Here is a 19,896-nt window from a genome sequence, read left to right as displayed (position 1 = left end):
CTACACGATACCCAATTCCTTTTAGTACTGCTGATTATTGGACCAATTATGAGTTTCATAATAAGGTAAAAATGTGTCTGTGGACAGCTTTAAACAAACAGATGACCTTTTAGCCAGGTACCTGCGATTTACTTGTTCCAGTACAGCACCAGTAGTACATGAACACTGAGAACTAGGAGTTAGTAGAAAAAGGAACAAATGTGAGGAGAGTAGTGTTCTGAGCAGAGGACTATCTAGCAGTGACCTTTTGAACAAAGGCTGTGTAAGGCAAAGAGAAATTTTATTACAGCATGCTTTAATACTGTGAATACAGCTGTTAATGACAAACTATTCTTTTCTAGAGGAAAGAGAAAAATGTGTGAGGGAGAGAAGTGATGGTTGAGCAAAAGAGGTCTGCACAGCTGTAACACTGGCAGATGAAAACAGTATTTAAGCTGTCAGTTTTGATCATAGACCTTATGGTGGTTGAGAAACAGAAGAAATAAAGTAGGAGTTAAAAACAAGTTGAGCACTTACACAGAGTAAAGCTTATAAAAATCCTGGGTCCCATTTTGCTAACATCAGTGCATTTCTCTTTACACACTAAGTGCAGGCTGGAAGGACTAAAATATGTGGCAGTGGCAACTTGACACTAACTTTTTGTATACAAGTTGAGTTCTGTACCCTTGAGGGCTAATAAGGTTGTAGTTGATGAGGTTTGTAGGTGGTAACTCACTTTAGTCATAATGTTCATAGTTTGTCATTCCATTTTTCTTAGCAAAATTAGACAGCTATAAAGTGGATTAATGTTTGTAATTCAAATTCTACAGGTAATTCTTTTTTATTTGAGCTGCATTCCAAAATCTCAACATTCCAAAACCTTGGAACGGTTTTGTTCTACCATGCCTGCTAATCCTGGACTTGCACTGAGGTATGTAAAAATGCTTGTAATCAAGACAACAACAAACTGCTGGTTTCTGTGCAAGACGTGTAGTTTCCGTGCTGCTACAGAAGTAAAACTCTTCCCATATTACTGCATGTTGCTTGAGGCATATTGTGCCTTCTGACATCTTGTCAATCTTCTATTTGACAGGGTTCTGTTCTATCTACAGAAAAGCTATAATTATAGTGGAATAAAATCTGCATTGTACATGACTACAAATGGTCAGAATTTCAAGTGTGTGGAGAAGCGTCAGATACATATACATATATATATATGTATAGATATATGTATATGTATCTATCTATCTATATATATGAAAATCTTATTGTTACTTAATGATCTATTAAAAGTATAGCTCCAGCGTAGAAGAAATGAAAATGGATACACTAGTATATAGCAGTGCTATCTTAAGGCTTAGCTTGACATTTATTTAGCAAAGATAAACCATTCTTAATTTTAGAAAAAAAGTCTTAGGGGAAACAAACCCAGTTAATATGAGGGTCGCACCGGTTCTTACTTGAGGGGTGTTCTGAGGTGTGCTCCTTGGGGCTAGAGGGTCTGTGTGGTGCCGTGCGCAGCTGCGGTGAGCTCAGCAACATTCGACTGGATAACTGAAAACTTCCCAAACACTTACTGTTTGTCATCAGCAGTGATCCCAAAGAATTCAAAGCAAGATTTAAGTGGGTGTGGCTGGGGGGCTGTCAGGAGTGTGACAAAACCTGCTTTTGGCACACAGGGATGAAGGGCTGCATTTTACACCAAGCTGCAATTCTGACTCGATGGAACTTGCAGCTTCCTCAGGCCGTGAAATGAGTGAGCAGAACTGGCTGAACAATATCTCCCAGCCACAGGACTATAAAACTCATTAGCCTCCCGTCAAATATACAGTTACCTTGCGCATGCTAAGAATGGACCTTTTAATGTGTCAAGATCATACTTTCTCTCTGAATTCACACATCTCAATGGTCCTCTGAAAGCATATCTTAACTTTTTTGGTTTGTTCTGAGAGCATGTCGAGTCAATATTGTATATTGTGGCTTAGAGGTTTTTTGTTCTTGAAACTCTTGGCTCAGATTAAGCATAATATGTGTTGTGTAACACGTTCCTGTCTTTGAATTGCTTTTCTGTTCCCAGTGATTAGAGCAGTGTTTCTTTCTCATGAATGCCTTTTACAGACTACTTCTGCGATACTGGGAGGAGAGCAATGTTCAAATTCTGAAACTGCAAGCCAAGATGTTTACATATAATATCCCAACATGCCTGGCCATCTGGAAAATGTAATGCAACAGTCATACATCTGTTTTCATAGATATTGCTTTTGTTTATAAGGTTTACGTCACAAAGGTAAATCTGAAATGTCCTTCCAGTTGGGCTTGTACTGGAAGTCTCTCTTTCACTAGCTTATTACTCAAACAGGAACTGTTTGTTACAAGAGACAGAGGTATTGTCACTTCTTAAAAATTAAATGGAATTTCCCTCTTGAGGGAACTTAGGTGAGTGGATGTTATACAGATAAATATGAGTGATATATTTACAAGTTGCTTTGTTCATTCAACTGTTGACTTGTCTCCCCCTCTCTGCTCTCCCCTTTATATATCACAATAGCAATAATCTCCATTATCCAGTGATGCTGAACTGATCTTTTTCTTCAGTATTTGTTCATAATGGGGAACCACTGAAATGTCTTGGTCATGTAAGGTTGTCTTTAAAAAATAGCTACTTTTATCTTTTCACTGTAGATTGACATCACTGGAAGTTAGTTTCTTCTCAAGGAATTTGTAATTCCATTCCACAGTCAGTATTCTGCTGCTAATGGCATTTAAAGTCATTCAAGAATAAATATTTCTGTATATTTCTTTTCCTCAGAGCCATTGCTGCCGAATGCTGTCTAATGGGACAAAGAGAAGTAAGTCAACGCAGTTTACTGAAATCAGTAATTATTCTGTAAAACATTTCATACCTCGGCTTTATCCAAAGCAATGGTCATCTCTTAAACCCAAATTTTCTAGATAGCTGAACTACTCTATGTATAAACACCAACGCATCTGCTCCAAGTGTGAGAAATGCCTTTGGCAGTCAAGGTAGAATGGGTTATGCCAAGAGTACTTGTGCATACTGCTTGTGTGTATCTTGCCCTAACGTGGAGGGGACTGTTCTCTCACATTGTGGGTGGTGTGTTTTTTGGTTGTGTGTTTTTTTTTTTTTTTAACATGGAGGAGATTGCTATCACTTAAAATTCAGTAGAGGGAAGGAAGGAGTTTTGTGCTGGAAGATGTTAGCGACTATCTTAACTACTAGTTGGAAGGGTGGGTCGTCTGAGCCATTGTATGCAGAGAGTTTGAGCAGTTCCTGACTCCGCCTAAGACATCAGTTCTTTCTCTTCTCCAAAAAACACGAGTTTACTCACTGGCACTTTGGGGAGGGAAATACTTTTATCACTCTTCCTGCAAATATAAGAGGTTTTTGACACAGCAACTGAGTCACTTTTCAGTTCAAACAGATTGGATCTTCCTGGTATTGTTGCAGTCACCTTCAAAATACTCTTGTGTCTCTGGAAGGATGCTATGTATTGGGGGGATCATGAGGCCCTGGGTTTGTGACTCACCACTCGCTTGTGGTGTTTCTGAGCAACTTATCTGCCATGCCCTGTTTTGTGTCATTCTTGTAGTTGCTGATTCGCAGCATCCTTCTTTTCTATCCGTAGTCTTTCTTTTGAAAACAGTATTAAAGCCTTAACTGGTCCATAATGGGTAGCATGGCTATTGTTAGACTCACATACAAAATCTTCTCTTGCCTTTTTTTACTGTCTCCTAGAATGTTTAAAAAGAATACCCCCCTCCAGCAGACAGTTACTTAGTTTGTGAGATTAAACAGTTCAAAGTCAGGAGATATCAAAGGCCTGGCTGCCTATTCAACCTTAATTCTGTCTCCGTGTTGATGGTTCAGTGTAATCTGTAATTGGTCACAGATCCCTGCTTCAGTCATTGTATTAGATGGAGTACGTTGTAAAGGCACTACCTAAAAGGTGCCTTTTAAGGCTTGGTGACTTTTAGAAAGTTAGAAAATAAGATTTCAAATGAATCAAAAAGAGGGTCCTTGAAGAAAATGAACGCATTAGAATGAAGGTGTATGTAAAACTTTGAAGCTGGATTACACCCAGAAGAAGTCTTGTGCTTTTCTTCTGCGGACACCTGACTAACTATACTATGTGGAGTAAAGTCACTTAAGTTGGCATACCCAGTGCAGTTGGGGTTTTTTGGAGGGACTTAGTTTGGGATGTAGCAAGCACTTACAACTGTTCACACAAGTTGGTGACTGTTCCAGGTAACAATTTTCCCAGTAAACAAGTAAGATATTGTTTTAAAATGGACTTGTAATTCAGATTCTGGTTTTCCTCTTCCTGGAGAACTTGTCATTTATTCTCTTCAGAGGTCATGTAAAGGTTTTCTAAAAGAATGTAAAAATAGGTATGAGTATTTAAAATGCCAACAAATACCTCCCCTAGTGCCTTTCTGATTAAAGTTGGTACTTCAGATACCAGTAACTGAAGGAGACCTGAGTAAATACTTGCATTAAATATTTTGGTCCTCTGTTTCCAACCACAAAATGGCAAAACTTTTTTTTCTTTTTAGAGTCGTGAGGATGCGTACTGATTGTGAAAGCACAGATAGATAGCTGCTGAAGGAAAAAGCCTATGAAACAGTTATTTTCATTGCAGGGTTGGGATGGTATGCAATAAGCAAGACCTTGAGACTACATATTGAGTGGTGAAAGAGAAATATTCAGTAAGCCGCTTCATTCCCTGAGCGTGTTCCATCCTGTGCAATGAATGAGGCAAGAGTCTTGTGAAGACAAAGAGAATGTCCTCATGTAATTAATCATGTGCATACAAGGGTCAGAATTAAGGTCAGATGTGAACTTGCCTTTACTCTTAGTAGCAATTTACTGGTTGACTTCGAAACTTTTTAAAAATTATTGCAAGAGTGTTTTGTGCTTCAAATCACTCCTTTTGAGTGCATGAAGTTGTGCTGACTTTATACTTGTTTTTATTTTACAGGTCCATCATTTGTATCAGAGAGCCCTTCAGAAGTTACCTCTGTGTGCAACACTGTGGAAAGATGTAATGTTTTCTCTTTATGATTCAGTTTGAGGTTTCATATAAATTTTCTGCATATCCCATATCCATAGATGTGGTGATGCTCAGGCTCTGGCTAAATCTTATATCTGCTTCCCCATCTCTTACAGCAACTCTTGTTTGAAGCATCAGGAGGAGGTAAAACTGATAACCTGAGAAAACTAGTTTCCAAGTGCCAAGAGGTTGGAGTCAGCCTAGATGAGCTTTTAAGTTTAAACACTTACAGAACAGAAAGCAAGAATCGCTGAACGCTGGGCACGGTCAGCCATAAGTCCTATTAAATGCCAAAATCAGTTGAATGGTTCTTCAGGCTGATCCATGCCCAAGATCTGTGTAAGGCAGATGAGTATTGCTCAGCATATCAAGTCTCCAATCTGCTTTCCTTGAACCTGGAAACAATTAACATGACCCTTCTGGAAAAACGAACTCCCTGTCTGGCCTTGCTTCTGGGCCCTGCCAGATTCTCATAACGTCATCTACGTAAGTATAGTTAATCAAAATGACAGACTTTATTTTTTATGTTTTCTTTTTATTTTGTTTTCTTTGTTTTGCTGTTCCTGATTCACTTGACACTCTCGCTGATGCCTGAGAGATCTGTGTTTGGGATTAATTTGCTGGGCTGTGTTTACAGTAAAAAGCAAGTAGTCCATTTTGGGTTTTTCCTTTTTTTAAACCTTTTTTGAGACTTTTTCATTACAGGATTAAAACAAAAGCAGCCGCTCTTAAGGAAAGTGTAACTGCCGTGGCCACAAGTATGCTTCTTGCACTTGAAGGCTCTAAGAGGGTTGCTTACTGCCCTTTTCTGCATTGGACTCACGGCAGAGACTATTAAACTTGAAGATTAAAGAAACTATTGCTAATGCCAGTGCATCAGAACCTAAGAGTGGTCAATTATGTGCAATTTTTTGTAAAGAAATTTTAATTTATAATAAAGTTTAACAGTTTAAAAAAAGTTAATACTGTTCTGTTTTGTATTGGTGCTACCTTGTGGTATTGCGGGTGTTTTTAACAGAGGTATTTTCAATACAAACTGACCTTTTAAAAAAAAAAAACCCAAACCAAAACCTGTTGTCTTTTATTTTGATCAAAAGGTAGGCAAATGCACTTAATGTAGAATTAACTACATCTCAGTGGGTTTTTTCCTTCTTTTGCCTCAGGTACACAAGTATTTGTCTAGTAGCAGCTATTGCTGTCAAATAATACTTCAGTAATGGAGTGTACATTTTATATTTTGTCCTTTGCAGAGAGGTACTGTCAGACCACTGAAAGGGGGATGGATGGGGCTGTTCACATCAGGTTGGCTTTCCAACTGTTTTTTTCCGTCTGTGCCAACTCATTTCAAAATACGTTTGTCACACCTTTTGCATAGGTGACTTATGAAAGTGTCATGAAGACAGTGAAAAAGTGGTCTTCATATCTGAGAATGAGGCAGAGTTGTTTGTGACATCCTCCAGTAACTTTCCAGACCTTTGCTTTATCTGAAGTTACACACAAAGTATCTCTCTCAAAGAAAGTGGGAAATACTGGTTTTCATCTGGGGGAATGTAGGGTGGTTTTGCACCATTAATTCTTTTAGGCAGCTCTTACATTTAAGAGTGAACTACAACAAAATAAGTAAAACTTCAAATACCCAATTTAAACCCATTCTTCCTTAGTGCAATATCCCAGTTTCTTCAAACTTTATATGTGGTACAACTCAGAATGAAAATGTCTTAGACCATCAAAGTGCACTTCATTTTTTTTTTTTTTCATTAAAAACATCTCATGTGTAGTAAATGCTGGCTTAACACATGTAGCCTGAATATTTTTTTCAAAATTTGTCTTTAAAACTTTGCTGATAAACAGGTGACATTTCCCTGCAGCACCACCTAAATACCCCCAGTATTTATCTTAGTACAATTTTACCAATTCTACTGTTAAAAATAGAAAAGCTTTAACACTGTCAAGGCTTATAGCACTTTTAATGCTGCCTTAAACATTCCCTAGTTTAGGCTTATCTTACACTTAGGACTGTTGCTTTGTTACCTTGCTGTACAAAATGACTTCGTAACAAAAGGACTGTGTCCCATTCTAAGGAGACCTTAAGATTGAAATTTTCATCACGATTAATCATAGGTCCTCTATAATAATGGCTTGTCACACACTTGGAGATAAGAGGAGGGAGAACCAAAACCCCACAATATTCTGTCTTCCATTGGCCTTAATCCATATTGTTTTAATTAAAATACTCCTGGTTTATATGTGGCCTTCTGACCCAATTTTGTTTGGTTTGATGGTACATGAAAGTGGCTGATTGTAATAAGGATTGTTCATTTAGGAGCTGGAATGAAGAAGTATGAGGAAGCTGTGCAGTCTCTAGAGCAGCACAAGCACTTCTTTTCACCAAGTGAGAAACCAAATGTGCTGCTGGGTGGTGTGGAGTGGCCAGCGAGGAGCTGGTGCCACCACAGGTCTGCAGCTGCCACTGACTCCTTTCCGTGCTCTGGTACATGCTGGTAGTTACGAAGAGGGCATTCCGTTTAAGCAACGAACAAGATGGTTTCTCTCTGTCATCTGTAAAACCATTAATTCATCACCAGGAAGAATGAAATTTAACCAAGGGTATTAAATTAATCTACATATTAGTCTTAAATTCATGATCTCTCCTGAGGACTTCTGTTCTGCAAGAAATAAGGGGCAATAGTGGTGAGTAACTGGGAAGAAAGGATAACTGTAGTCAATCAAGCACAATACTAGCTGCTTAAGAGGAAAAACAACTAGGAGCAAAGCACAACAATTTTTAGCATAAAACTGTGCTGATACTTGTTCTCTGCTCAGAATAGCTGCTTTATGAATAGTAATCTGATTATTGGTCCTCAAAGTCTTTCTGGAAACAGTGTCTAGGTCTGTAAGAGTACTGCACCAAACTCTTACCCCTGCAGTATTTTTCATTTCCTGGCTATTGCAGAAACACAATAATGTGAACAAAAAAATTTCAGATGTGTTTATTAGGAAGAAAAATAAATGGAAATTATTTATTGGGTTTTTTAGTCCATTCAGTGAAGACCTACATGAAGGGTATCCCTTTCAGTATCAGTGACTCCAGTGCTAATCAGACCAGTTACCGATAGATGCTGTTTACTTTTCACGGAAGTTGAATCTTCTCCTAGTTTTGTTGTAGGTACGCTCAGTGAAGGCACGTTGGAAAGTGCATGCAGAGGAGAGCAGGAAGAGGAGATGAGGACAAAGGTTTTAAAGAATTGTTTAGGGTAAAAAATTCAATAGAAAGACTTACGGTAGTATTAGCCTTTCTCAGATAACCAAGACTTACTGTTTCCTATAATTTTTTTAAAGTTTTGCAATATTTTTCTGCAAGACACATCCTCTTTTCACTGTGTTCAAGGCTGAGCCTGGTCATTCTTCTAGGCCCACTGGTTAATTTACATAGCAACATCTATTGGGAATTGGTAACTCTTACAAGCAGATGTGGATTCTTTTCACGTTCTACAGGCCCCGTTTAAGTCAAAAGACTTGAAAATTCATAGTGCATGTTATGTGTTCATATATAAAACTTCAGAAAGATCCAGGAATTTTCAGTGTCCCAGGGATCTTACCTAAAATGAATGAGAGAGCAGGTTTACCTCATCTCGATAGCAGCAGAGGTATGAACCTTTCAGGAGAGGTACAAAGAGGCTGGCAAACTGAAGTGATGTGCACAGGCAGCTGGGGACACGAACACATAAAATTAAAAGGCTGCCTCAATTTGATGAGAGGGCAGGTAAACTTCCATCAGTGCTGTAACAACCGCACACAGCCAGCATGTGATGGGCACCAACTGGACATCTTTTCTTCTGCTGCTGAGCTTTTGGGAGCTCTTCAGAAGAGCACTGTAGTCATGCAGGAAGCTTGGTGCACTGTCCAGCTTGCTGCTAGCTTTAGCTGTTGCCAGCTGCCCTGCTATCTCCTGTAAATCTTGGTGTTCTCCTGAACATGGTGGACAGCTCATGCTAGTACAAACTTACATTTACAGGTCACTACCTGAGGGCCTACTTGGCCATCTGTAAATGAGACAAAATGAGTTCTCACACTGTGACTTACAAATTGTTCTTTTCTGTGCTTCTATAATCACTTTTTTTTTCACTGAATTATATGAATTTCAGTTCCATCATGCTGCTTGCGTTTGGGCGCCCTTCTGCATCCTGCTATTTAAAGTGTAAAAATGAGAAAAGCCTCAGACTGCTCTGGCTGCCTAGGATTGTGAGGCAGAGCCCTGTGGTGTCTGTTTCCCTTTACTTACATGATTTTCAACTTCATCTGCAAGTGTCTTAAACTTCTGCTAGGGGAAAGGAGAAATGGAAGAGCGAGTAAGTCAGATGAAAAAAAAACAGGAAGAAACATCCCTTTAGGAGTTACCTCTATGTAAAGAACCTAGGAAACATCTACTCCTTATCTTCAGGTATTTTTCATGGCAGCTTTTTCTTATCAGTGCATGTTCTAAGGTTCCTCATAGCTTCAGTTTTTCTTAGAGCAAAGCCTGGTCAGATGTTGAGTTATCCCCACCTCCCTTCTGTTTTGCTCTTCTGAGGTCCTTCTGAACAACTGGCTTTGCTCTGAGCTTGAGACTGCTCTTGAGCCCTTACTTTTCTTTGGGATTCAGAAAAGAAGTTTTTCTCCAAGGTCTCAACTGATCAGTGTCTCAAAGCTAAGCAGCCTTTGACTATGAAAGCAGACCCACCAAGCAACAGGATTCCCATCACTAACATTGACACAGTTAGTGCTGCTCTGAAAGGCCGGGCTGGTGCTGGGAGGTGCAGGGATGGCTACGCTGGTGATGAGTGCGGTCATTCTGGGTGACTGTCACAGGGCTGTACTGGCCCTGAACGTGTGGCACTGGTGCTTCTGTGGGCACAGAAGGGGGATGGACTCTAGTCTGATGCAAATCCCTAGCTACTGACTAGAGTGATGTCCCCATGGGCAGGGACATCTTTCATGAGATGAGGTTGTTCAAAGCCTCATCCCACCTGACACTGAACAATTCCAGCAATGGGGCATCCACAACTTCTCTGGGCAACACATTCCTCTGTCTCACCACCTTCATAAAAAAATGCCTTTCTTACGTCCAGTCTGAACCTAATCCCTTTCAGTTTAAAAACATTACCCCTTGGCCTGCCACTACAGGCCATGGTAGAATGCCTGTCTGTCTGTCTTACAAGCTCTAGTTCTTAAGCCCACATCAGCTGTGAGGTACTGTTAAAGCAGTAAGATGCTGTTAACTCCTGGCTGTTGGTCTCCACATCTAGCAGCTTGTTCTCCAGCAGCATCCCGGCTTTTCAATTGTAGTCATTGGTCACATACCTAGTTATTTTTTATTTCTGCTCATAGTGCTTTTCTCTTCCCACATGAATTACATGCTGTGCTTTGATGGTAGATACTTCAGCTACTTTCTTACACTTTTCATATTTCTAGGATATACTGTCAAGACAGTGACAAGCCTTTTTATCTTTTCGATCCAGATGATTGCAAGCTTTGAGTGAGCACTGAAGGAAGGGAAAACAAAGCTTTGGCTTAATTCAGTAATTTATTAACAATTTTTCCTGGTTGGTTTATACAAAACTGCAAAGATACCAAAAATGTAATCACATAAACGACTTTTTACCCAATTAAAACATGTTTCCTCCTGTTCAGCAATGCTGAAATGAATATCCTGTTACCTTTATTTTTTGGTGTAGTGATTTCTATTGAAACTACCAAGAGGTATTGGAGCTGTGCCTCAGAACCTGACCAGGATTGATAAGCATAAGTGGATGATGGTATTTGATATTAAAGATTCCATAACTGATTTCTCTCATATCTGACAACCCACTTAACAGGCACTGTGCTGCTGTCACTCTCATAGCAAGTGTAGTGTCTGTAAGGAAGACTCACAGGGGTATGTGGGTATGGCAGGGATGCAGAGCTCTTCCACGGACAAATCACGGGAAGTGGTATGGCATCCTCACAGAGGATCTGATGAAGTGTGGACTGGATGAGCAGACAGTGAGGTAGACTGAAAACTGGCTGACAGCTGGGTCCAGAGGGTGGTGATCAGTGGTACAAAGTCTAGTTGGAGGTCAGTCACTAGTGATGTAGCCCAGGGGTCAATACTGGGTCCAGTCCTGTTCAACGTCTTCATTAATAATCTGGATGATGGGGCAAGGTGTACCCACAGCACATTGGCTGATGGCACAAAATTCTCAGGAGTGACTGATATGTCAGAGGGTCATGCTGCCATCTGGACAGACTTTGGGGGGCTGGAGAAATGGGCCGACAGGTACCTCATGAAGTTCAACAAGGGATGTGCAAAGTCCCGTGTCTGAGGAGAAATAACCTCAGGCACCAGTAAAGGCTAGAAAGCAGCTTTGTGGTAAAGGGTCTCATGGTCCTGGTGGACACCAAGTTCAAAATGAGCCAGCAATGTTCCCCTGTGACAAAGGCAGCCAACAGCCTCCTGCACCCTATTAGGAAGAGCATTGCCAGCAGGCTGAGGTGATCCTTCTCCTCAGCGCTGATGAGGCCACACGTGGAGTGATGTGTCCAGGTCTGGTTCCCCAGTACAAGAGGGGTATGCAGCTACCAGAGAGACCCCAATGAACAATCACAAAGACAATTAAAGGACTGAAGCACCTCACATATAAGGAAAGGCTGTGAAAACTGGGAAGAAGGCAATGAGCACAAACATAGGAGGTTTTGGCTGAATATCAGCAAACACTTTTTTACTGTGAAAGTGACTGAGCAGTGGCAAAAGCTGGCCAGAGAGGTGGTGGAGCCTTCATCCTTTAAGGTACTCAAAAGCTGTCTGGACATGGTTCTATGATCCTGGGTAGCTGGCTCTAGATGGCCCTGCTTAAGCAGGAAGTTGGACCAGGTGACCTCCAGACAACCTCCCCTTACAGCTCAACCATTCTGTGATTCTGTCATGTTAAATCTGTGTGCTTTGCCACCTTGGTCTGATCAGCTGCATCTGGTATCTTGGTGTGCATGGCAGCTGAAGAGCTAGCTATGGACTTTATAGAGTTTATTTAGTATTTCTGATGAGGTGTTCTCCCACTGCACAACCCTTTTTTTTATATATATAGTCAGTACAGGGATTGCAGTTGCTGATAAAAGACTCCCTGACCAGCTTTATTCTTTCTGGAGGTAACTATGGCCTTCAGTGAAAGGTGCACATTAGTTTTTGTTTAGGTAATTAGCAGAAACAAAAAATAATGGTTTAAATTGAGAAGACTTGTTGATCTTGTATAGCAGATGATTGAGACCCTGCCTCATATCTGAGAGGGTCAGATGTAGAATTGGCTTGCTCTCAAAATCCTTCAGGCATATTCCTTGTTCACCTGTGCTGGTGCTGCTCTGAGTGCTCATTAACTGCTACTCAAAAAGTAGGTAACTTCTCAGAGTGACAATATCCTGCCAAACGTTAGAAATTCACATGTTCAGAGGAGCTAAGGAAAAACTGGCGGTGAAAGTTTCCATGCCCTCTAGCTTTCCTGCAGAGCATGATATAGCTCAAGTCCCTGTACATTCATGGGTCTTTGGTACTGTCCTGTAGATATATTGTGAATATACCAATTCCACAATAGCCAGTGTTGGGATTGTGTTGAGTGCATTTCTGTCTAATCAGGAAGCATTGGTTCCTTTTTTGTCTCCAAGCTTTTACTATAAGTGTAACCAAAAATCTCACCCAGATGTGAAGATTCTCTGTAATTATCACCTAGGGCCTGGGATTAAAATCCTTTGAAGGCCTAATCATTGTTTTCCACTCCTAAAGGTCTGAATGACAACTAAGTAATGAGAAACAGCAGAGATCTTTCTTGCTGCCATTTCTTCCTTATTCTGCCAGTTTCTGATCACCTTTTACTCTAGTGTTTGATAAGTGTAATGGCAAAGTCTCTGTAAGTAGTTGTTAAAGTAGTCTGAAACTTTTGCCTGTTTTTAAGCCCTCACTGCTGGAAAGACTTATCCATGCCAGACAAAATTTGCTGGAATTTCCATGCCACCTGTTACTGATGGCATAATCTGTATTTATGTGAGAAAACTGATGAACTACAGGCATCACTTTTTTTTTTTTTTTTTTTTTTAAGAACATATCCACATCTATATTTTGCTTACTAAGTGTAGCAAATTGAACACTCCCCCTTTGTTCCCTCGCTCCAAACTCTAGGTATGTACCACGTGTCAAAGGAAGCCTTCCTGAGATAAGCAAAAGTGATTGGACTTGGAGCACTCTTGAGCTGGACTCTTGCAGAGGTGCAATTACCCCAGTAGAGTTAATGAACACGAGCATATTTCTGCTAGCAATGTATGGATAGCAGCGTACGGCTGAGTTAACATTTCCTTGGTCGAGGAAAACACACTTGTAACATGTTTGAGGGAGCAATTGATGGTCCTGAGATACCTTAAGATATATAAACTCTTCATTGTCGCTGCAGTTGCTGTCATGGGTGTATTCTTAAAACCTAGAAGCTGTAAATCTCTAGCGAAATTATCCCCTCTGAAAGACTACAATTCACCCACACTACAACTAAAATAGAGAAGCCCCTCGCTCAGAGAGGACTGTCAGAGACTCTGCCCTCTAGTGAGGAGGAGTGACAAGAAACATAAACAGGCCGCAATCACAGGAAGCTGCTGCTTGGGAGCAGGTAAATCATCACCGAAGGAAGAAAAGCATCACAAAATAAAAATCTCTTCCTTGCAGAAGTTGGTTTCTCTGTGTTCCTGAGAACCACTTAGCCCTCTGTCAGTTATTCTGCTCTTTTCTAGCAACTTTGGACATTGCATGGTTTCCTTTTTCTTTTGGTCCATAAAGAAGACCACCTCAAGATTTTGGAAATCACCAAAATAGATTATATTTATCAAGTAAAGTATTTAATAGGAAAGACTTGAATAATTTTCCTGACAGAAGAAAAAAGAATAATTCTCTGCTTGCCCATCTGTGGGATGGTTTTTTGTCCCTCAGCCTCCAGAATGTTCAAGGACTTGCCTCTTTCTTTAAACTGGCTGGACCTTGACTAAGCCTCTTCCCACAAATATTTTGAATGTGTCCCATAAAATGTCATTCAGCATTAAAGGGGAACAATGCTTCTGTTTTAGATGAACAAATGAGAAGTCTGATCACTTAAATTTATGTCATGGAACAATTCAGCTGAGGGACAAGTGCATTGGTCACCTGATCAGCTTTTTAGGATTATTAGCAGACTTCTTCCAGATGCACATAAAAAAACAGTCTGATCATTAATGTAATTTCTCCCTATTAATAATATTTCTTCAGATTTCAAATACAATGTTCCCAAGTGATGGTCAGCTAGTCAAACCAATTGCAAGATCATTTCCCTTTGCAGTTTTATGTTGACTGACCCTGGTCAAACCATCTGTGACCATGTCTCTAGATAGCTTTCTGGGCTTTGGCTTTTTGTTTTTCCCCTGACAGCCATTAGCTTCCTGAACTGTTGTGGAGCAAACTGAACTCCATCATCTTGGTCTGAAGGACACCATTTGTGTATCCACAGAGAATCACATGCTTTTTTACCCAGACTGATTTTGGTGGGACTGGGAGAATGAATAGCAGCAACATTGTTTTAGGAACACAGAATTTTTAACAAACTGTATGTAATCAAGCCCATTTATGTTTATGGATTTTCCTTGCCAGTTGCTTCTTAAAACCTCTCTTTCAACACCTGGCTAATAAAGTCATTTATTACCTTGGCACTGGGAAATTCAAAAGGAAATACTTTGAATAATTTCGCTACATGCCATGTCACATCTTTGCATCTGAAAGATTTCAAAGACAGTTTGAATGTAAACATCTATGTTTTGGTGGTATTTAGTTACAAGATAATAAATTTGTGGGTTATGTATCCAATGAAAAGACTGCTAGTTGACTATCTCTACCTACTTTATCTAACATATAAGATATACTGGTTGTTTCTCTATCCTGTAATGGGAATGTAGTTGTAGATATGGCAATGCTCCTAACTAGAGAGCACAGTACAAGACAGTAGAGTACAAACAAAGATGTAGCAGCAAACTGTTTCAGCATCTTTCAAATCCTTTAGAAATTTGAAGTAGGTTACTGAGGTAGTTACAGTGCATAGAAATAGGTGGAGCCAGATCTTACCTGAGCAATCCAGACTAAAACCAGCAGGTGTCCTTACACATCCTGCCATGTCACCCGAGGCTGGGGGTCATCCTAGCATAGGCTTTAGGGAGTGGTCAGGAATGAGATGAGAGCAGAAAAGGGCTGTTTTCCCGGGTCGGCCAGTATTTCATGCCAGGGGTTATCTGTTGCTCTGAAAAACAGAGCAGGGGTGTTAGCTTATCCTTATCTGTAGGGTGGCTTAATGTTTGCAAGGAACCCGAGATCAGAATTTGGCTTAAAAGAAGATATAGACGTTAACTGCTACTTTTCTTTTTTTATTGCATACCACTGTTTGTTGTTGTCCTAACTGAGTAGCAGATAATAAAGCAGAGAATGGCTCGTAACTGAAACTTAGCCTTGTAAAATCGTTGGCAAGGAATTATCTATATGTCTGTTTGCTCTCTGTTAATGGGAGCATAAAATCCCATCATAGAGTTTGTGGCACTGCACCTGGGGTACAGGCGGAAGCAACCGTATCATGGCTCAGTAAAATGCTGGCAAACAGTAAACAAGAAGAAGCCTTTTGGTGCAGAGAGCAGGACCTTGTCTAGCAGAAAGTAGCACAGAAAATAGTGATGCTGTCATGTAATTGACCTTCTTTGAAGAGTCTGAGCTGGGGAAAACTCTGCATCGTTGAAAAAGGGAATAACTTTAGTTTCTTATCACAGCATGTGATGGCCAAAGGCGATCTATGAGGAACATTCACTCCTTGAGATGATAATCCTCACTGATTTCTATACCTGAGTTTTATTTTCATGACAACTGTCAATGTGGCTCTCATTTGTGACCCTTGTAGTTAGCTCAGTCCCTTTGCTGGTCAGCCTGAGAAAACTGTGTGACTGAGACAAAGTTCTTGGGGAACTTCTGTGTATGGGTTTCGAGGGCAATGGTATTTTCCCTTGTCCTGGCCAGAGTTAATACAGCATGAATAGGAAAGCAGAAGAACTGATACAAGCTTGCATGAGGAAGTTTTAGTTATGATGACACAATGCAGAAGTCAACCTTATATTTCAGCTCCTGCCCCCTGTAATCACATCTGGTTTGCCCATCAGCTTTCACTTTTCTCTCCTGAGGCTTCTTTTTCCCCACTAAAGCCTTCTGTGACCTTCCTTTCTCTTCTAGAAGACATGCTAAGGTGCCTCTTTCTGCCAGCTGTGTTTGGATAGATGTTGGCAGGAAGGGCACCACCAAGATTTGCACTGTTCAGATCTCTGTACAGTCAAGAAAAAGCCAAACTTTGTCTAATGTCTTCTTGGGACAGCAGCAAATAGTGTCAGTGTGTTCCGTACATGGCCCTCCATAGACCAACAAGACTGAGGCATGCTTTCAAAAGGGCAGTGGCTCTAAACCCTGCAATTACAGGTATGACACTATTATTCTTGTGAAGTGATTGAGGGACAAGGAACTAGAAATCTGCCCACAGAGAGGACAAACTCACTGATTTAAAAAGTGATATTCACAAAAGTCTTAAGTCTTAAGCTGATGCTTTGCCTAAAGACACCAGTGGAGGCTATGCTGAAGGTTTGAAGATGGATGCAGGAGATGTTGTATACCAAGTCCAGATTCCTTGACAGATGCATACTTCAGTGCTATGTGGACAGAACAGACACCTCTTTGCCTCCTACGCCAAAGTGTCCAGTAGAAGATGGTGAGCAGAGGACTCTGATGTACCTGGGTGCTCCGACGCACTCATTAAAGAGTCTGAGTTAGGCTACCTACTGGAACAATTCTCTTAGAGGAGCTTACATCTCTCTGTTACTACAGGAGCCTGAAGAGGTCAGCATCGATGCCTCAAACTTAGCTTTGGGTGTCACCAGCCAATAGGACAGCTTATGCTCTGTTTGGGAGGAGCACGCAGCATGGATGCAAAAACCTATGATGAACTTCAGAGTAAGTATATAGACTGGGGCTTTGAGGTACACACGCTACACTGGGAACACTCATTCACCACAGTATTTGGTGTTCTCTGTCCACCAACAAGGGCTCAGCCTATTTGCAGAAGATAATGTGCTTTTTATTAACCAGATGATGTTGTTGGTCTTTGTGTTGCATCCATTCCCTGTTGGTCTGAAACCAAAGGTTTTCAGGATGTGTTCCAGTGCTCCCTACAGCACAAATACACAATAAAAGCACTGGTGCCTATACAAGGCAGTAACTGGAAGAATATTGTGTAGATGCATATTTTCTTTAAGCAGAAATTGGACAATATCATAAAAGGAAGCATGGGCTGGAGACAGCAATTCTTTCCAAGAAAGGGTTGGGCTTTCTTTTTTTTTTTTTGCTTCCCCCCTTCCCCTTCCCACCTCCAAGATACAGAAAAAAGAGGCAGAACTCTCTTGCCCTTAAAGCATTTTTCAGCCAGCAACCCAGGGCATATTTTCTGCTAAACTGTCAGAAGCCAACTGTGGGAGACGTGGATAAAGCCAAGGACTGAATTATGAGCAACAATCTTGTTCAGATGGCAAAGAACTTCTGCTCCTTGTTTTTATAGTGGGTCTGTTTGCTCCAGATGAGCCATGTCTAGGGGGACTGGCATGTGATGCTTCTGCACCCACTCTGAACAGAGTAGTTTTGACTTGATAAGTAGGAAGTCCTGTTTCCACGTGTTTTCTGCTTGTAAAGCCCCAGTACAATCCGATGGATTGTCTGGAGAATAACGTGGAGAGAGAAAGATATTGCACCGTAAGTACTGTAAGTGGACTTATAATTGCATTATGGGAGATAGGAAAATGACCAGTGGAATTCACCTGGGAGGCAAAAAGTCAATGTCTTTGTCTGGAGTCAGCACGTGAGTGGGTCAGTGTCTGTAAAGTGCCAATGAACACAAAGCCTATGCTTTTATCACTTGTCCAGCATAATCCTTCCAGAGTGCTATGTTGAGTTGTTTTTGAAGGCCCTGTGCCAGGGCTTTATCAGATTAACCTAGATCAAAGGTTAGGCTTGATTATTGTGTTTGTAGGTCTTTCTGCCTTTTTTTTTCCTGCCCAATTTTACTAAGAAGTCCAGAGGCTTGAAGTTATGAAAAGCATTTGTTAAAACAGAGCAATGAAAACTCTTTCAACCTGGCTTTCTCTCAACATCTGGATGGGTGGAGAACATGGAGGTACAACTCCAGGACCTGAGTTCACTCCTTGTATTGTACTTGCTCTGATTTCTGATCTGGTGAAACTCCTAAATCATAATTGGGACAAATGGCTGCATAGAGAATTGTCTATAGAAACCTGGAGTCAAGAAGCCTTGATCCACTCCTAAAGCACCTGCTGATGGGCTACTGAGCCGTATCCAAAAATTGTTTTTTTGTATTTGCTAGATCTCAGGCAGTTAGGCAATGGAGCAAAGAGGAAAGCCTGTAAGCAAAGTCACAAATCCAGTCAGTTGCCTTGGACATAGTGCCTCCAGGTCTGTTGGACACTGATAGGATGCTCAGCCCAAACCCTGGACTCTCTCCCTCTGACCCATGTGATTTGTGCCAGAAAATCCAGGAAAAATGGTTGTGTTAATGGAATTGGGCAAGATATGGACTCAAGCACAGGCTAACAGTTCAACATGCAGGCTTCCTGGTATGGTTTTGGCCCATAGAGTATCTGTCCTGGTATTGTTCAGTAATTAACAGAGACCAGACGCTGTACCAAATATGTTTTATATACAAGACCACTATTTTGAGGGCAAGAGGGATTGGAGGGAGTGTAAGTGTGTAAACCTGCATTATGCTTTGAGACCAGAGAATATCCCCAGGTTGTTTAATTCACAACACAGACGTAGCCACCGTGTCCAGAGGCATGAATAAGGTTGTTTGCTGGTCCCCTATGGCCAGAGCAGCTCATGGAGCCAAGCACAATTACTGGAGCCTCCCAAGTTTTTGCTGAATGGTGCTGGGATCCTGGAAGTCCTGAGTGCCCAGACTGATGACAGTGGGATCCTGATACCTTTTCCTGGAGGCAGCAAGAGGCAGCAGCTGAGCAGCTGGCACTGCCTGGGTGCTCTTCCAGCTGAAGCCCTCCAGTGCAGTGCACATCTATTTCCCTTCAGGTCCCCTGAACTAGCAGGAAACATCAACCTTCTCTGGACTGTAGTGGTTAACGAGTACATAAACAGTTATACAGGCTGAAAGGGAGGATACTTTCCTAATAAAGTGATTAATTTTCCATGCGACTTGTAGAAACTCCAGTGGCGATGAGAATGAAGATCCCAATTTGACTGAGCAGTCAAATGCATGCAGATAAGGGTATGTTCTAGGACATTCTGGCTTTTGAGGAGTGTAAATTGTCACACATCCCGGCCATAATTCTCCCACTTGTACATGTGTTTGGCTGCAGTATTTAGGTTGTACATGTGGGCTGCAGTATTAACCATTTTCTTTGCTTCTCCAGAACACTTTCTAATGTCCTACTTGCTTTAAGACTTTGGAACTGGGAACTGTAACACCTCAAGAGGTTCAGGACATCCCTGTCCCATCGACAGCTTTCCAAATAGTCTGGGTTTAAAGCTTACATTTTTAGAGAGCTGAAGCAAATAGGAACATGTGCTTTCCACAGAATAATAAATGCACAGATATGAATAAAAGTTAAATCCCAATACACTCAGTTACCTTGATCAGTCTTGATCATTTCCTTGACCATTCCGTACAGACTTGAGAGTCCTCTGTACATGATTTCATAGTCCCCATTTTCCCAATCGGCTCGGCTGGGA

The 19,896-nt window shown here is 41.0% G+C and overlaps 1 protein-coding gene across 1 annotated transcript in view; it reads left to right on the top strand.

Moving 5' to 3' along the window:
- Positions 1-6,009, top strand: part of ZFC3H1 (zinc finger, C3H1-type containing) — a 42,652-nt gene extending 36,643 nt beyond the window's left edge. The window contains exons 31-36 of the mRNA XM_008945599.1: positions 2-65; positions 810-910; positions 2,098-2,199; positions 2,789-2,828; positions 4,980-5,042; positions 5,168-6,009. Of these exons, the coding sequence (XP_008943847.1) occupies positions 2-65; positions 810-910; positions 2,098-2,199; positions 2,789-2,828; positions 4,980-5,042; positions 5,168-5,305 (508 nt within the window). The 3' untranslated portion in view covers positions 5,306-6,009. The remainder of the gene's footprint in view (position 1; positions 66-809; positions 911-2,097; positions 2,200-2,788; positions 2,829-4,979; positions 5,043-5,167) is intronic.
- Positions 6,010-19,896: the final 13,887 nt, after the last annotated feature.

This window comes from Merops nubicus, unplaced genomic scaffold (genome assembly GCF_000691845.1).
Source record: "Merops nubicus isolate BGI_N331 unplaced genomic scaffold, ASM69184v1 scaffold10858, whole genome shotgun sequence".
Taxonomy (NCBI): domain Eukaryota; kingdom Metazoa; phylum Chordata; class Aves; order Coraciiformes; family Meropidae; genus Merops; species Merops nubicus.
The sequence above is the reverse complement of the archived record's forward strand: the minus strand, read 5'-3'. Positions and strand labels throughout refer to the sequence as shown.